The 19488-nt window shown below is 36.1% G+C and overlaps 2 protein-coding genes across 2 annotated transcripts; one reads left to right on the forward strand and one right to left on the reverse strand.

Annotated features, from left to right (window-relative positions):
• Positions 1-313: 313 nt before the first annotated feature.
• Positions 314-7057, forward strand: LOC135078497 (cell death-inducing p53-target protein 1 homolog). The gene is made up of 3 exons (XM_063973043.1): positions 314-440; positions 5553-5745; positions 6943-7057. The coding sequence occupies exons 1-3, from the start codon at positions 314-316 to the stop codon at positions 7055-7057; spliced, it is 435 nt and encodes a 144-aa protein (XP_063829113.1).
• Positions 7058-11630: 4573 nt separating this feature from the next.
• On the reverse strand, positions 11631-17151 carry LOC135081766 (lipopolysaccharide-induced tumor necrosis factor-alpha factor-like). The gene is made up of 3 exons (XM_063976561.1): positions 16352-17151; positions 14585-14885; positions 11631-12738 (listed from the first exon to the last, which is right to left on the reverse strand). Exons 1-3 carry the CDS (start codon positions 16362-16364, stop codon positions 12633-12635), a joined length of 420 nt encoding a protein of 139 aa, XP_063832631.1. The 5' UTR covers positions 16365-17151; the 3' UTR covers positions 11631-12632.
• Between the last annotated feature and the right edge of the window lie 2337 nt (positions 17152-19488).

A 19488-nucleotide genomic window follows, 5' to 3' on the forward strand; every position in this document is an offset into this window, starting at 1 on the left:
GACGTTTGGAAGTCTTTTTTTAACCCTCGACTGCGTAGCCAGACATATTATGTTGCCTCAGATTGACAGTTTTTATATTCCGCAGTTTAAGGGTTAAATAAAAATATGGCTTCGCTTCGTTAGGGATGTTCCGATACCACCTAAGTATCGATACCTACTCATTTCGATAATACTCAAATCTTTTTTCGATACTACTTAAATAAGTACTCCTAAAGTATCGATAGTTACTGATATCGATACTTTTTGGAACTTTTATTTTGTTTTGTTACTTGTAAACAATCACTTAACACTTTCACAATGGCCGAATGGCGAGATGATTTGCGGGCGGGTGCGGGTGTCTCCTTCTCTCGCTTTCGGCTCGGGCTCGGCTGAAGTCGGACGAATTCGGCTGGCCCAGCGCGAGACAACGCGTCGCTCACGCCGCCACGCGACGAATACCGGTAACTCGGTAACCGATTGAAGCTGATTAGTTCACTGTTTTTGCTCTCTCAGTTCTGTATGACGCGTTCTCGGTTTTTTTATTGTTTTCGGTTGTTTTGCTGATTCGATTCGATACCAAGTATTTTTGTTTCGATACCGATTATGTATCGCAAAATTGATTCGATACAATAAATACTTGGTATCGAATCAAAAGTATCGAGTACCTACTCGTATTTACTAGTATCGGAATATCCCTACGCTTCGTTCGGTTTTCACATAAATAAAGCCAGTGTTATGTTTTATTATTATAATTATTATAAAAATTCAATTGGTTCGTTGTCTCTGTTATATTATTATACTTATTTAAACATGTTTAGCGGTGACAAATAATGTATAGTGAATGATACACACAACCAAATATTTTTGTTAAACGAAACTGCGTGAACTGTCATTAAAAAAAAAAACTTAACTTCTTTTCTTGGCGGGAAAGAGAAGCCGTGAGCGCGAATGGGAATAGCATTTGTAATTTTTAATATTTTTTTATTAATGTTTAGTACCTTATATTTATATTAATAGTGGATTATTAACCATTACGTACCTATTCGTAAATATGCATTAGCGTAGGAAAACAAATGAAAACAATAATTTACAGTAAGTAAACATTTAAGTAAATTTTCAAGAAGTCTTTGTAGAGATAAATAAATGTCCCGCCCTGTTCGATAGACTGATCCGACAATCTCAAAATAATAACGAATACCTATTCAATTGCTAATAAATTATTTTAAGTACCAACTTATAGCACGGAAAGCATTGGGGGAGGAGGCCTATGTTTAGCAGTGGACGTCCTATGCTATGGTTGAGATGATGATGGTGATGATGACCTACTTATAAAATAGGTACAGCAAGATTTTTTATGACCCAAATACTCGTCGTAAGTAAATACTTATGCCTAGAATTAATCACGAAGCAGTAATTACTTATTTTCTCTGTGTCTATAATGTTAATAATATATGTAATAGCATATGTTTCATTTGCTGTCGTATTGTCTTCTCTTTGAGCCACTGGAATCGAACCCAGTACACCACATTATGAGTAAACTTTAATGTAGGATTAGTATGTACTAAATTATTAGATTAACAAGGGAATGAAAATTTCATTAACACATTAATGTTAAATTAATAAAATTATGGTATGCAGTATTATTTATTTGGCTTTAATTCTTTGCCTATTTACTTACAGGTGCGAACGGTGTAATGTATCGGTATAGAGCTGCACTTACAGTAAAATATACTACTTGGTTTTATTTATAGTACAATTTATTATCTGAGAAAAGTATCTATTTGTGAACAGATGTTTAGGTTAGTACTTACCTACTGACGACCAAAATGACCTACTAAGTACATGCTTAAGGCTTGGTATTTCTGCTAAAGTAGGTATTTCGCGCTGTCAAAATCTGCGCGCGCAATACTTCGCCGAAGACAGCGCGCCAAAGAGCTCTCGCGGCTACACAGTATAGAAATACGCAGTTGGTTAGGTTAGGTTGACTTCCTTCCGTTCAAGCGTCACACTCACAGCACTTTCTAATACAAATCATATCCAAGTGATACAAATTAAAATAACTTTCAAAATTTTTGGGAATATATTTTAGAATCGAATAAATATAGAATATAACTGCCAAAGTAAACACGGTTCAAAGAGGCGTGGCGTCACCCGACCTTCCGGAAATTCCGCGCCGGCTAAAAGAATTTCAAGATTACGTCACCCGACCTATCGGTAGATCCTCGGGAGCTGGAGCGATTGGAAAAACATTTTATGATCAGTTATGTTACACGTAGTAGCGATTATTTAGAGCTTGGATAATAAATTATAGTTGTTGTAATTCACAAAGCTTTGCATGTGGTTAATTACATTAATCAGTACACGCATCAATTTTGTTCAGTCTTTTTGTTTATTAATAAAAATATCATACTAAAATTGCATACATATTTGTTTGTCTGGGTGTTTTCTTTCCATAATTTATGTATAACGTATGTACGGGGCTCTGTATCGAAAATCACTATGAGCAATAAGCATCACACACGGTTACCTGGAGTGCATTACCGCAGCAAAAAGCTTGCCATCTTAAATGAACGGTATAATATCGAGGTTTCGTCAGTACAGTTGCGAACAAAGGTGTTTGTGTAGTGGAGTTGAGAGGTCAGATTATTGAAATAATAAAACGAACATTTTATTTTTTATGAGGTGGTCCCTGACAAGACAGAAATTTCGTAAAATGGTCCCTCATGACTTAAAGGTTAAGAACCACTGCTCTAGAGACTCAAAACTACAAGGATACACATGAACTCCAGTTTTAAATCCGTTGATATCTGCTGCATCTGCCATGTTTTTGGCTATAAGATTCTTCTTTCTTACGGCTTAGACCTTTAGCTACAGACCTTAGACAGTATTTTTGCGAAAATTCTTACGCATGGTGGAGGAAGGGACGCTCTAGACACTCAAGTCTACAAGGAGTCACATCAACTCCAGTTTTAAATCCGTTGACATCTGCTGCATCTGCCATCTTTTTGGTTAGAAGATTCTTCCATCTTGTAGCGTAGACCTTTAGCTACAGACCTGAGACAGTATTTTTGTGAAAATTCTTACGCATGGTGGAGGGAGGGACGCTCTAGACACTCAAGTCTACAAGGAGTCACATGAACTCCAGTTTTAAATCCGTTGACATCTGCTGCATCTGCCATCTTTTTGGCTAGAAGATTCTTCTATCTTGCAGCTTAGACCTTTAGCTACAGACCTTAGACAGTATTTTTGTGAAAATTCTTACGCATGGTGGAGGAAGGGACGCTCTAGAGACTCAAGTCTACAAGGAGTCATATGAACTCCAGTTTTAAATCCGTTGACATCTGCTGCATCTGCCATCTTTTTGGCTAGAAGATTCTTCTATCTTACAGCTTATACCTTTAGCTACGGACCTTAGACAGTATTTTTTATTATTTATTTGTGTCAGTGTGCTCTTCTAAAGAGTGTAAGACGATTGTATGTAGGTACTATTAAAATGTAATTTTAATTCATTGGTTTTGTCTCATATTTGAGGAATGTACTATGTATCATGAGTAGAGTCTTCGTTTAAAAGGATGCGAACGATTTAAAGGACATCATCCACGTTTCATATATTTTTGGTCCAAAATCAAAAGTGCCGGCCAACAAAAAAAAGTGCTGTATTCTGACAGAATACGTCTGCCTTAGCATTTGTTACTATGGCACCAAAGCCGTAGCTCCACTGTGCGTCGAGTATTTGAGATCTTAAAGTCATCGACTATTCATACATTTTTTGTTCAAAATCAAAAGTGTCGGCCAATAAAAAAGAAAGTGCTGTATTCTGACAGAATACGTCCGCCTTAGCATTTGTTACTATGGCACCAAAGCTGTAGCACCACTGTGCGTCGAGTATTTGAGATCTAAAATTCATCGACGATTCATACATTTTTTGTTCAAAATCAAAAATGTCGGCCAATAAAAAAAAAGTGCTGTATTCTGACAGAATACGTCCGCCTTAGCATTTGTTACTATGACACCAAAGCTGTAGCACCACTGTGCCTCGTAGTATTTGAGATCAAAGTCAGTCGTTTCATATATTTTTAGAACTCAAATACCACGATGCACAGTGGTGCTACAGCTTTGATGCCATAGTAATAAATGCTAAGGCGGACGTATTCTATCAGAATACAGCACTTTTATTTTTTGGCCGGCACTTTTGATTTTGGACCAAAATGGATGATGTCCTTTCAATAGGTAGACAAAATTGATAATTTTTAATTCTCAAAAATTTAAGCTTTCTCCAGTAACACTGATATTATTATACTGTGACTCATCAAAGTCATCATTGTCAAAAATATTGACAAATCGCGAACTGTCACGGCCAAAAAACTGACACGCGTCCGTCCTCCGTAAGCGCCACCGCGCGACTGATTGAGATTGTCCAAGCCGTCATGGACGATTTTTTCCACATTTTTTAACATAGTAACTAAATAAGACGCAATATAAAAATTTCATCCGTTAAAAGCCCTCGAGTTATTTCTGAACTTTAGTTTAGTAAAAGATTTAGAATCTCAAATCGCTTATTTTAAAAATAAAACCATAAATAGAAAACGAATAGAGGTAACTTTGGGAATTTATTCTATCGAGTCAACTTCATCAAATCGTGTTTCCATCCGTTAATAGCCCTAGAAAATATCCTCAACTATGCCCAATAAAAATCTTAGCCTTTAATTTTACTGTTTAGTACCTCAAAAATGAAAAATGAAAACCTCATTTTCGCCATTTTCTCTGCTACCCGGCCTTATTCAATATCGACGGTGTTATCGTTATTACTCACAATAAAGATCGCATTCGTAGTATCAAGTAGTTTTTTATGAAACAAAGTTGTGAAATATTTTATACAAGTAACAAATAAACTATCGACTAATACTTATTTCACGGTGTGTTAGTGAAGTTGCTACGGAGTTTAGTGCGGTAGAGACAAATAACTTTTTGCCAAGTTATAAGTACGTAACACTGACGTGGTGTGGTGATAACGTATTTATGTGTGACAGTGTAAAGTACTAACATTATGCAAATGACAAAAAGTAAGTCAGTAAATATTATAATAAATCATTAAAGTAAAATATTTAAGAATGCAAGTTTTTACTCCTAATAGAATAGTCAAGGATTCATTTAACTCACTCATGCACAGGATGTGCTAATTAGTAAAAATGACGGTCAAGGGCTCATAAACTCTTGTGTTTAAGTAGGTATCTTGTGTAGTTCACAGATTAGTCACAAAAGTAAGTATCCCCGTAAAAATAAAGAGCTATATTATGCAGGCGTTCATAATTACCTTTTTTCAAGTATTCTGTGCTCATAAGGTAATAAATAGATAGTATGCAATTCATTTTCGCGTTATTTTATTTGGACTAATATAATATAACGGGAGTCTCCTTGATACGTTTTCTGAGACACACTATTTGTGAAGATGACCTACGGTCAGGAAGCCTGAAGAACTTGACTGATCTGAACTCTGCAATACGAAACATATTTTGTTTGTTTTCCTGAAAACTATCCTTGGTTTTCCGAATTAATCCGAATAAAATTTCCAGTGGAGTCAAACACGTATCACCAGATTGGACAGAGCTCCAATGTGAGCGAGATAGAGTTGGACCTGCTACAGGTCGGTTCTGAGCCAGTGGGCATTCGCTGCCCCCACTGCCAAGAAGATATCATGACCAGGGCCTCATACAAGAATGCAAGGATCACGCATATTGTTGCCGTTATTATGGGAATCCTCTTTTGGTAAGTGGTAAATTAGTTAATAGATTAGTGTCGTTCCGGCATTAGAAAAAGATCACTTCCACTGTTCCGGTTGGCATGGTATAAGACTAACACGTATTCACAATTGAACGTTGCTTGCTTATGTGAAGCAACAAATCCAACGCACAGCGTTGAAATAGAGTTTTGTGACTGGTTCGTGTGTGACCCTGTATGACCCTGTGATCATATTAATGTGTGAATACGGGCGTTAGACACTATTGAACCATTAAGAATTTAAGGATACGATAGAAATAAATGATTTATTGTGTTTCTTACTTACCTACCTTTCAATTTTCACGTATGCTTGAAATATGTTTCTGGGATGGTTTTGGTTGTAAACAAAGGCAGGCAACAGACAAGTAAGTAGGTACTTACTTTCGTTCCAAAAAGGCGTCCAGTACCCCATATAGGTAAATGGAGATATACGCGTATCCTGCTACTGATTTTCAGGCTCTCCCGTTGCGAATCTATTATTTCGCTAACAACTTATCCATACACTCTAATTTAATTACTTATGACTGGCATGTTCGTCATAGTACTCATCAGTCACCAGTGCCAATAAACAGTACGGATGTCCTGTTGTTGGCTCGTATTATTACGTTTTGATGGGTATTTACATCATTACATCGATCATTTGTGTCAGCTGCGGTATTTGATTACTGGGTTATGGACGAATTCAAAGCTTATGTAGGTTTGGAGGCTACGAGGCTACGCAAATAATGTAGAGGTACTGCATGCTCTTTAGATTCTGATACGAAGATTGACCAATATGATTTTTGGACTGATATACCGGATTGGTACAGTACAGCTAGCTATGTTTTAGAGTTTGTGCGTCGCGCTGACTTTTGTCCATCCTAATTAGGATGGGCAATTTACATTATTGGTGCTATTTTTGGGTAGAGTCCATTGTAAAGACTCATTATTATAGTCGAGTTGCATTGCATTTGTTATGGTGCATGAATAGTAGATATTTTAAGTCATAACTCTCACTCACTGCTCATTTACTTTAGGTTCGCATTTTCACAATGTAAAATCACTTGGAAATTACAATAGCTTATAACCGATGTTTTGATAGTTAAGTGATGGTTAAATTTAAAAAATAAACATATTTTCAACTACTTACTTGTCTAACAGTTTCAAGTGCTTATTTAAAATTAAATCAAATCGTATTCCTTCCAGGTGGCTGTGTTGCTGTATTGCACCATATTTGGTGAAAAGGTGGAAAAATGTGGAACACCATTGCCCAAGATGCAAGAAGTTTCTTGGAGTTTATACTAGAACTTCAATTATTTGAGTAAACTTAAATTATTTTTCTATTAAGTTTAAAATAGGTCTGTTACTACATACAAGTACTTAGTAACCTAAGTTCATTCAGTACCCTCCGAAGTAAGCAAAGTACATATTTATTTATACAGAATTATGTTTTATCAAAATAGTTTAGGAAAGAAGGTACAGGCTACCTACTTATATTATTATTTTTAAGTATTTTACCAACAGATAGGTATAACAGTAGTGAAAACAATATTATAGAGTCGAATAGTAATTAATCGTAGCTATTATAGATTTGCAGATACCTACATATGTATATCTGAAAATCTTTTTTCATGTAGACTATCTACCGTGTACAGTTTTTTAACATCTATGAAAGTAAAAATATGATTGTAGTTTAAATATTTTATTTCCTTTCCATAAAGCTTATAATCGTTTACAGTCGTTTGCATACTTAACAATTAATAAGTTTTACAAAAAACTTATAACTATTTACATAGATGTACCGTATAAAATGAGATTACAAGTATGCTAGAAGTTGGTTATTACAATCTAGGCGGGAATTCAGGTCGACTGCACAAGTGTTTCGTACCACAATGTCGAGTAAATGAACTTCATCACAATTGTATTCGTTTTTTTTTTGCATTTATGATTTATATAAAATAAACTGAACTTAGTTTACTGCAGATAAACTGGATACAATCAAAACTTATCGTTCGAGGCTCACGAGTGAACGGTGCGGTCGAATTAACAACGAATGTTCGAATATTGACAAAATAATTATATGATTAAAATGAAAATTTTATCAATAAAAAATCTAAATTATTTTATAACACCAAAAATTATAAATAAATATTCTTTTAAACAATTTAAAAGTTAAATCACGGTAGTAATCTAGTGCGGTAGGTTTAAGAGCGTTTACGCCGTTTGGCGCAAAAACAGTACTTTTTCAACTCGTTACAATCATTAACCAGTAATACTACAAATATGTTATAGGCATAAATAGTTAGGCAATTTCGTCGTCTAAATAGTTAATTAAGAAAATATTGCGATTAGTTTAGCATTTAAGAATTCTATCAAGATAAGTCCACACAGGTTTTGTAAATTTCCACTTTAGCGTCAGTTTACAAGCTGAAATTTTTATAAAAATACTGTGAAAACGATTTAACAAACATTTATATCCTATAGCATAGATCCTTGGGCAAATAGTTATCTGAGAAAATTTTTAGATTTAAGCATTTTACAATAAGAAATCACAAATTAAAAGAACGTGAAATACCCAAAAATCAAAGTGATTTTTTCACCAATATTCTTCCTTTATTCAACACAAAAATAGCTTAATATAATAGAAGAATATCTTATCTAAAATATTTACTTTGAAATTTAAAATAATTCATTGTAATTTTTTTTCTATGAGTATTTGAAAAGTACTATAAAACGCCGCGCACAAATCGTTCAAATTCAGTCCGCCTCGAGGCGTTCCAGAGTGAGGTCACGTCGCTCGGTGCTCTGCTGACATGTGTCACGCGTACGTTGATCTTTGACAGGTAGCTGGACTTTTATAGTGTATCCGCAAAATCTTGGTGGTAGATTTTGCGATCACGTGGTAATTAAAATATTTTATTGTTATTTTTCATTACAGTCTATTTTTACTACAAATTCTATTTCAGACGTAATGAAAAATAAAATTAAGTTATTTTTAGCGATGAAACGAAAACGAATGACGAAAATTTGGAACAGCAATTTATATATGTATACCTACTAATATTATAAAGAGGAATAATACTAATAATTTATTTGCCATAAATAGGTGGTTACAGAATAGTTAATAGGAATGCTCTGCCAGCAGGGTCCCACCTAGTTGTAGGGGGAACATACAAAACATATTACAGTCGGAAAATCTTTGCGGTAGGTACCTCGGATTGTAGTTAGTTGGACAGTGGTCATTTGACGGCCACTTGAATCGTCTCACCCCTAAGCTTTTGGCTACTGCCGGCGCACTAAGCCGGTTGATGCCTAATCTCGGAGGCCCGGCCGCACTGAGTCGCTGACTATACTTTTGCGTCACGCGTTATGTGGTCCTATATGGGGCTCGAGTATGGCACAGTGCTGTGTAGTCGTGGAGCATCCTACTGTTCAAAAAAGCGCAACGCATGATATCACTGAGGCACAGGCTGAGGTAATTCGTGGATACCGCATAGTATCCGCAGTCCGTCTATTCCCGGTTGTGGACACTGACTATGTCCCTACTGAGGATAAATGGGAAAAAAAATATTGTCATTAGTGGCGACGTATAACAATCCTACTAATATTATAAATGCGAAAGTTTGGATGTCTGGATGTTTGTTACTCTTTCACTCAAAAACTACTGAACGGATTTTGTTGAAACTTTACATTATTATTGTTTATAAACCAGATTAACATAATTATAGGCTATAATTTATGACGATATGTGACAAATACATTTCAATAAATAAATAAGACGTGTCTAAAAAGCGCAATCTATCGTCATTGGTTAAAATCTACAGCGACAAACTACTGTTTTTGACGTTCGTAAATATTCATGCGGGGGAAGCCGTGAAACGCCATCTATCAACATGATATCAAACAACAGATTTTACGAACTAAGGAGTAAAACGAGATCCACACGTACGAATTATTAATAAAATTAATAATATTTGTATTCATCTGGTCTTACTTGACTTTTACTTTACGTATGTCATGCACGATGACATTTGCGTCAATATTTGTGTACGTCCCCACTAGGCATAATTGGGATGTATTTTTCTAATTTGTCATAAGTTGTGAGAAAGCCTGTAGCTACAACTGGGAAAGTATGTGTCACCACTGGTGACAATCAATATTATTTATGCCATTTATCCTCAGTGGCGACAAAGCTAGTGTCGACAACCGAGAATAGACGCCAGTTGTGAGGTGACCATAGGTCCCAAGAGGAAATGTACGTGTAGGTACGTGCACCACGAGAGGTGGAAACCAAAAGGTAGAGGCTTGAGGATCTAGGCCCTAGAGTGCTGAAGGGTACGCCTGGCCGTCAGCCAAATTTTACGTCGCACCATAGAGGCAGTTCTGCCTGTATTAGAGGAGTGGGTGCGACGGCATGATCGCCTCACACAAAGGGCGACCCAGGTTCTACCGGGCCATGGGTGCTTCGGGCCATTCCTCCACCGTATAGGCCGAGAGCCTGTAGATGGTTGTCAGTTAACACTGCAGTCTTGGCACGTGAGTCACCGCAGCAGACTGACACGCTCCAACAGTGCCCAGCCTAAGCGAACGAGCGGCGGTTGGAAATGACCTCTCCCTACCAATCGGGAAGAGGCGTGAGATAGATAGATAAATTGTTTATTTGTTGTAAGACACTTTTTTTAATGCTTTTAACACACACATTATAATATGTATAGTTGCTATTGAAATTCAATTCAATATCGAAATAAAGTTAGTTAGTCAAGAAACACACTAGGTGACACCACTGGTATTTTGTTACACAGGTTAGTAATAATTTCAACAGTTGCAACATAACAAAAGTGACAAAACAACATAAGATAAAGATGACTAGCGTTTCAAATAGTTCCCTGCGTCAGAGTGATGTGTGCCGCAGCCATGCAAAAAGCAAAGAGCTCAGTATAAACACTACCCTCAAAAGGGCAGAACACTGATTTTCAGCTTTTGCTAGAGAACGCATGAAGCGTACAGGTACGGAATGAACCCGCTCGCTTTCGGAAACAATATCTACATTAGTATAAAATATATGATGAGACAAATAATCTTATGGTATAGTGTGCTTACTTTCTGTGAAAGTGTTCTTTCACAGAAAGAAGCAGTGGAAAGGGGGAGCGAGAGGCGTCAGCCGACACTCCGGTTATCCGCCGCCGACACCCTGAGCGCAAGAGGACAGCTTATGGTCTCCAACTGTCCCTTCCTAACAGGCCTCGGTCGCTAGACATGGAGGTGTCTGGTGGCGGCTAAGGACGAATGCTACAGGCAACAGCCAATGGCGATGTCCCGCGTTCCCTCATATCACTCATATGGATCATGGCAGAAACAGTCAGGTTTTTAGTGGGTGTAGGGGCTACCCACCTTCTGGTAGGAAGAACCCCACATAACCCACTAGCTGCCCCCGCAGCTGGTGGGTATGAAATGTTATGCATTTTCCGGATAAAAAAAGAATAGTAAACAGGAAAAGTTTGTTTTGAATAGAAACGATTTGAAAAAATCTCTCACCATTAAAATTCAAATTTTTTTCTGCTGAACATAGGCTGTATAAAATATTCTCAAAATAGTAAAAAACCTTTGATAATTTACTATTTGATAAAGAATTTACGTATTTATTATTGATTAGGACTAATGTATACCATTATTTATAATTATGGAGTCGGTGTTGGAAGATTTGAAGATTTTATAGTTTCCTTGAGCTGTCACTTGACAGCCTGGCACACTTTTACGATGGTGGATCAAAGTATTTTGGTTCGACTATAGAGCGCGAGAACACGCACACAGTCACAATTATTTTAGTGTGAATAAAACTAGCATCGAAATTACCTAAACTTGACATGCCACGCTAGACGTAAACGCTCTTAATGACTCTACAATGACGACTACTTTGACGTAGGTAAGCCAATAGGGAAAATGGAGGCACCACTGAGTTGAAAAAATATTATACTTACATAGGTACTTTGAACTGGTCCACTCATTTTATTGATATTAAAATAACAATACATACTCTGCTTATTCATTGAATGAAGAATGAGTTCGAATACATACTTACTTATCTAGGTATGACAAACACCACTGTACATTATGAAAATATTAAGTTGAAAATATCATTTTATCACCTTATAGTGCATTTTTTATCTTTATTATCTTTTGAGACGATCTCAAACGCGTTTTCCGCAAATACGCCGCACCAGTTTGTTTTTCAGTCGTATCTAAATTTTTAGAATGAAAACCTTTATCTGAATTGCCATAGAAAAAGTTTCCATTACCAGAAGGCAAGAAATATAATAGGGGCAAAGTATCATCAGTTCTTTATAAAAAATGAAATCTGTAAAAACGTATAGAAATTAAACCACAAGGTTTAATCATTCTTATTTTGACATATAATTATGTGGGGTAAACTTAATAATAAAATATACTCTAAAGATATTTACAAAAATATTACTATGTTTTATACGTGATGTTTTATAAACGCCTTAGATGCTGTACCTACATAAATAATGTGGCTCAACCTATCTTGACTACTCGTATTTGCTTAGTACAGAGGACAACAAATCAAGCTAAACATTGTGGCATCTTATGTAGTGGTAATAACAGCTATTTTCCTACAAAATTGTATATGATGTGCTACAAAACGTACTTGAGGCATGTGACTAATCATACAAGATCAGTAGGCCTAGGATGCGCGCCGCGATAAGCTCTTTCGCACCATTTTATCGATTTTACGCGATAAGCCCATACATTTGTCGTCAAAAATCATCGATAAGATTTTATCACGGTGCGCATCATCCTAGCCCGGCAGATTTACGTCACACGTGGGTACAGCATCTGAGATCGAATCGAGATCATTTTTTGCAACGACAAGATAGTCACGAAGGAATGTACGTCCCGACGAACGCTTGACAGTTCGGGCAGTAGTGGTTGGCGGTTTTACAAGACCTCATGCAGTAGGGGACGAAGCAGCCGCAACAACATCTGAAAAAAAAAAACACTTTATTATAATTTAAAAAGGTTCTTTTGTAGGATGAGTTGTGGAATCTGACGTTACGTCCTATCACGTATCTCTAAAGTCTTATTTATTTTCGGCCAGCCAGGTTAATTCACGCTTGATAACACTCGTATTGTAACTAAACTTGAAATACCTAAATTAAAACTAAAATTAAAAGACTATCATATCTGAAGCATCAAAACTACTATACATAAACTTTCAAGGTGAATACGTGATTGACTCCACGTTTTTACCCGGAAATAATTGTTAAATTATGAAATTTGTAGGTACGCAGCGTCGATTTGAGTATCCGGCTTAGTTAACGCACTAACGTTAATGATATCGTCATAAGTAATTAATGTTATGAGTAATAATAAAAAATTACAAAGTAGGCAAACTTTTCTAAAATGTTCAACTAAAAAAAAAGAAGTGGTCCCATTACTCTTAAATTCAAATAACATAGAGTTTACACAAGGATTCTGTAATTTTTTGTAAGGCTTTTGTCTTCTAGGTATAATTTCTAATTCAAAATATCTTGTAACCAACAATAACTGGAAATATTCAGCGGATCGTGACGGAAAGATTGATCTTTGTTGAACTCTACAAGTTTCTCGGCGGTCTAGGCCGGCACGTTAAGTGAATATTGATGGTTTCGACATCTTTGGTTTGCATTCTGTTGCCAACTCGTTGTGTGTACGTCAAAGACATTGCTTGGTGCATTAGCAAATAGTACAGTCGACGGCAAAAAATACAGTTTTAGGCGTATCATGAAATGACACTTAAAATTCGAGCGTAAAACAATATTTAAGGCTGTGGTTAGTTAACTCTACCATTCACAGGTTTAAATCTGATATAAGTTAAGATTGACACGTGAGTAAAGGGTTTTACTATAGTGCTCAAAATATTATTTCTTAATACTTAGTTGTTGCAAAGTTCGGGATTTTTACAATACAAACGTGTATAAAGTTAGTATATTTATCGTATAAACAGTTCCAGTACACCTTAAGTTAAATATTTGAATTCTCTGTAGATATTTTTGATGTCGACTGTCCTTCAACTAATTAATTCACATCAATCAATAAATTCATTTTTTGAACAGCGATGACTTCAAAGTAACCAGCTAGTAGTATAGAACTACGTAGAGCCATCTTGGGTGGTCAGTTTTGCATGAATGTTTTATTGTACATGGTACTCATTTAAATGGAAGTCTTTGCTTTTATTTACGATCGAGGCAACCAAATACGTCATTCTAGAATGAGTATGTATTCATGCGCATTTATCAGGACCGATTGCGTCGGTGACCTGTAGGGATTTCAACAGAGTTGGTTCATCTGTCGACGATTGTTATCAAATCAAAACACTGATAACGTTACTGCATTAAAACAATTTTGTAATATACTCGTACGTTAAAACAATGTTTGATTAATATGAGTTATTAGATTCTTTGCACATTGTTTAATTACATGTGATGTAACTTGCGTGCTTATTGCATTAAATACGAAATTATGGATTTCCATTCCATTAAATATAAATATTATATCTCAGAAATATTGCTATATTTTAAGGAAATTAAGGTTTTTGAACTTCTGATAAAGTTGTGATATTGTTTATTCTGATTACACTGCACTGATTAATTTTACGATTAAATATTTCCAAACTTCTCACGGTATCTATCAACACAGAGAATTTCTTTATAAGAGGAGTTTTATAGTGGGCCTTTATGTACTAATAGCAGTTCATCTCGCAGAAATGATAACTAGGTACAATAGTACAAACGCATTCCACTTATACAACCGCAGCGAACAATTAACAAAAGAAAACTGATAAACTCACCCAGCCAGAACGCACAGCGCTGCAGAAATTATATGAGTCCGATTGTTGGGTACGTAATCGACTCGCGTTACTATGGATTTGTTGCATGTAACGCAGGTGGTGCCTGTGGGGCCTGGGCCCAGTTTTCCTGGGGCTAGGCCGGAGCTAGGTGGAGATGTGATCACGGTGGTCCGAGGAGCAGTTGCCGGAGGGATGACCATACCCGGTGGTGGTGGAGGGTTACTGCCAAAGTAGGATGGTGGAGGCGCCGGGTTGGGATGTGCCTGCTCGTACGGTGGGGGTAGACCCATTTTGTTTTCCACTGAAATTTGGAAAATATTATCATTAAGGTACTGTTTATTTAACGATTTGCCATGGGCCTACATTGAAAAGTAATAGTTAGGTATACTTTTCTGTGATTTCTAAAATAATTCAACCTTGGTTAGGAGGAAATAAATTATGCATAAAAAAGACACAAACAATTTCAAAATGTTTTTTTACCAGTTTTGTTACAATTAACACTTGGACTGCAAGTTGCTTTATTGCTTAAGGTGTTACTAATAAACATCAAACATTTTTATATCGCAGTGTTGGAAATCAATGAAATTATAAGGACAATCGAACGATTAAATTTCAGGTCAAGAGAAACTTTAATCGTAAAGAACAAAGTTATACTTGTAATGAGTTTCTAAACGCTTATTTAACTTTAGAGAACTATTTCTGCTTGTGCTTTGTGCAAGCTTGAAATAGGTACGATATATCTCGGATACACTTGTAAAAAGAGTTGCTATAGAAGTAGACTTTGGAATAGATTAACAACAATTCCCTTGTATACTTGGTAATCCCTTGTAAAATTGCGATCATACTCGTAATTATAATAATGATACGCAGACGTAATAATAATATAAGGTAATGATATGTAGCTTATTTCTTGTTATTATATCAGTCCTTGAATGTAGAGTCATATAGACAAAGACGTTGATGCAAAATAGATGAGTGCGCTAGAGACAAAGGCAAATATCAATTAAATTCCATGTGGAGGCCATGAGCTAAGGTTTTGGTTGAATCTAAGAAGCGATTATGAACTGTTATGTCGAAATAAGAACGCAGTATTTAGGGCGTAACTCACAAGGTTTTGCGAGAATCGAAAGTGATAGGCTGGATGATTTTGCTTAACGATTTGGTAGTCTTATTAACTTTTGGACTATTGTAACTCCGAGAGGTTATTGATTACGCGCGTAACATCACTTCTGGATTTTCCGTTTTTACAGAAATGTAGAAGGAAGATGTTATCTCTTACGTGTTTAGGCAAAAGTTACGTAGGTTTCTAAAATGACTATTTTTAGATTTTTAAAGAACTATACACAAGAATATCCATGGATGTATTGTATTTAAAAAGAAAACTAGTAAGTAAGTTATGCGGGTGCCTGAAAAATATTGATGCTCTATCGTTCGGTATGAGTTTTCTAATTAGCATTTCAAATTTTTAAGCATTAATAATGCATTAATTAAAAAAAAAACATAATTATTAGCGTCTTTTCTCATTTAAAATGCCGAATACTCGTATATCTAGAACATACGTTTCTTATTGAAAAAAATCGTCTGAAAGAAAATTGAGAATGTTAATTTTAAATGTAGGTACCGCATAGTTATTATATTTTACAACATAATATAAGATGTTTGGGTTTTTATTATCATCTTTGACGTACCTACATGGAAAAACACTGTTTTTGAATGGTTGATTAGGTAAACGATGATTAAACAAAATATTAAAACCAGTTTACTTACTAGTCGCGTCCATTGCAAAACTTTAACCTTCGCGCAGATTTCTTATTGCCACATAAATATTCACTGTGCACGTCACTGGCGTCTTAGACACGGTTATGAAACAGATAAACTTTTTTTGTAGATCACGAACTAAATAATCGATTGTCACTATAGAGAAATGATGTTACCTACGTTGTGATCTCGCGCAGTTTACGGTCCGAGTGAATGCACCGCGGATTACTGCGCGGGCGCATTGCGTCACGCGGGAGAGAGACGCAAACTTTTCTAACTCCGAGTGCGATAGAGAAGCAAAATTACTCTGACACGTAACATAAATGTTTTCGTGTTCAACAGCTGTATACAACTTTGCGGCATAATGAAATCCTTCAAACTATGCACTAAACACTCGTAATTAGAGCCGTTCGTTCTTTTTATTTATCATTAAGTTTGTAATATTTTCTTCACGTTATGAAACTTCAAAGCCTGAAATTAAAATTAATTTGTATTATTTTCAGGAAGTATGTAGAGTATGAGAATGTGAGCAACTGTATGTAGAGCACTACTTACTATCGGATTTATAAAATCATACTCGTAGCATCCAAACTATTAACAGTCACGTTCATATTTTAAAACTGTTTATATTTGATTTCATGAATGCTGTCTTTTACCTAGTTAAATGTGCAATAGTTTTAAATTAGAAGTAATAAAATAAATTAATTGAAAGTACATGCACCATTATCCAATGGTTACCTGAGTAGCCAAATTGATTTGCGAACGCCATCGAAAGCATAAGAAGATACTTGAGAGAAGAAAGAAGTAGTTTGTAGTTTGTAGCATTCTTTTCTATTTAAAGTACCTATGTTTAATCTATACATCTACTGGAGTTAGCTCTAGCTAGATAGACTCTCATAGAAAAAAATGACCTCTCCACTGGAATATTACTTATCAAAATTTGATTTTGAAAGAGATGTTTGTCAGTGACAATGACAATACAGAATAATTAACTTTAATGCAAATAAGGAGGTTTAATGAAGTTTTTATACACGTAGTTACATCACTATTTATAATTATATTACAAGTGAAGTAATCCACGTAAAACAAAAAGACGGATCGATTTGATTTCGAAATTATACATTCACAAATGTTACTTTGTCTAGGAGGCATGATGAGGCTAACCTTTTTCGTCTATGAAGACAGTCCATAAAGATAACATTTTGTAGAGATGCTGCATTTCTCAAAGATCTGAAACTGAAACGTGATTGAAAAACGAAACTTCAGCCTGCCAAAAATCGGATTAGCCGTACAGATCACTTTAATGCTCTCATAATGTCGTTCCACCAAACTTGGCAATACTCTCTGAAAATATTCGCCGAGCCATTGTTCAGCCGAAGCATTGTTGAAGCCAAATAGGTTATAAAAACTTATTACGGGGACTGCAGGTGTTATACGTTGTACGATTGCGGGCTCAATGGCCGCTTCCCGGCGGTTGCTTTGCAAAATAGTGTTAAGTATTCAAAAATAATTAAATATGTGTAGGAAAACATCGTCCATCTACGGACGGTACAGGTTACTGACCTCTATACGCAATACGATCATTAACATCTTAGCCTAACCTTGAGATTTGTCAGTCAATTTTGATCGAGTAGATTCTATTGGAGATCGACCTAGAGATGATCAGCATAAAGTTTTATCAAAAGTAGCCAATACTGTTATAAATATTGTATGAATTGTTTTATACGTCTTCACAAATTCAAATTCGTTTATTTCTCTAATCATACAAATACAAATCCTAAAAATAAAAACAATAATTTGATTGTAAAATTTAAAAAAATAAAGCTCCACATCTGCATTTTCGTGAAAGAATGCATGCCGTAATAGGTAACTCGTTATTTCGCGACTTGTACGTTTTGCACGGCTCCCCGCTATGAATCTCATTAAACCAAGTATGAGTAGGTAAGTGTGCATCGTAAGGACCACACAAGAGAGCGATTCAAATGATTTTAGCGCTATAGACATGAGTGCACTTCATTATTCAATTAATGTTCTTATCTGAATTCTGGTTAGCGCCACCACTGATATGGATGTGATTGGAATGTGTTATGATTACAAAGTACTACTGATGAAATTCGATTAGTAGGTACCTATCAAAACATGATCATGAAATATTTTGTTTGATTTTGGCTAGTGATACTTACTCTTAATTTATGTAAGAGAAATTGGCGGCTTGATGTTAATTTTCTAAATCGGGGACCTCAGATAGACTAAGGCTGAGTTGCACCACCTAACTTTGACCGTAACTTTAACGATGACCGGTGTTTTATGTATGGAATCTGACAGATTTTTGACGTTCGTCAAAGTTAAAGTAAGATGGTGCAACTCAGCCTAAGAAGTTCAGGATTCGATTCCCAAGTGGCATGGACACAAGACATTTCGTGTAGGTATTTGCACTCGGTGTGGTTAGGAATATGATTCCGTACGGGAGTCGTCAGTCCCTTGGGCTTGAGCCATGCCGGTCACCTACGGCGGCTTATTTATAGTTTTCAATTAAATGATTCCACGATAGAAGGAGAGCAGCGGGGGGGTGCATGACAGAGCATTCGTATTTTGGTGTTGAAGCCGAATGTTGTGTAGGCACCAAACTGACTTTTTTGCCTAATGAGTAGGTATAATACAAAATTAAATACAATTTCAGAAAACTGCAGTGTTCTTACATCTTTGGTGGAAAATTTTATTTTACTCGTAAAGAATACATATGTCGGCGGCCCGGCGGGCTCAGTGTGTATTCCGCTTAATACCACAGAATAATAGTCATGAACATTAGGGCCGTTTTCCACCGAAGCGGAGGCGATACGAGATGTGTGAAGTCGAGCAGCGGCATAGCGCGTAGGTTATTTCTACCAAAGTGGAGCGGAGACGTACGAAGATTTCTTATCTTTTTTTCAGTCTCCTTGTTCCCGCTCCGAAGTATTTTTTAAATTAAATCTACTTTAGTCTCCGACTCGGTGGAAAACGGGCCTTACTCGTAGTTTTGTTTGCAGAACTTTTATGTTATAGCGCCATCTATGCATTTAGCTGCTAACTTTATCGTATTCCGCTGTCTAAACGTATGCCTGGGCGGGCGGCGTAGCCAGCATCAACCGGTAGAGGGCCGGCGGTTG

This window comes from Ostrinia nubilalis, chromosome 2 (assembly GCF_963855985.1).
Source record: "Ostrinia nubilalis chromosome 2, ilOstNubi1.1, whole genome shotgun sequence".
In the NCBI taxonomy this organism is placed as follows: Eukaryota; Metazoa; Arthropoda; class Insecta; order Lepidoptera; family Crambidae; genus Ostrinia; species Ostrinia nubilalis.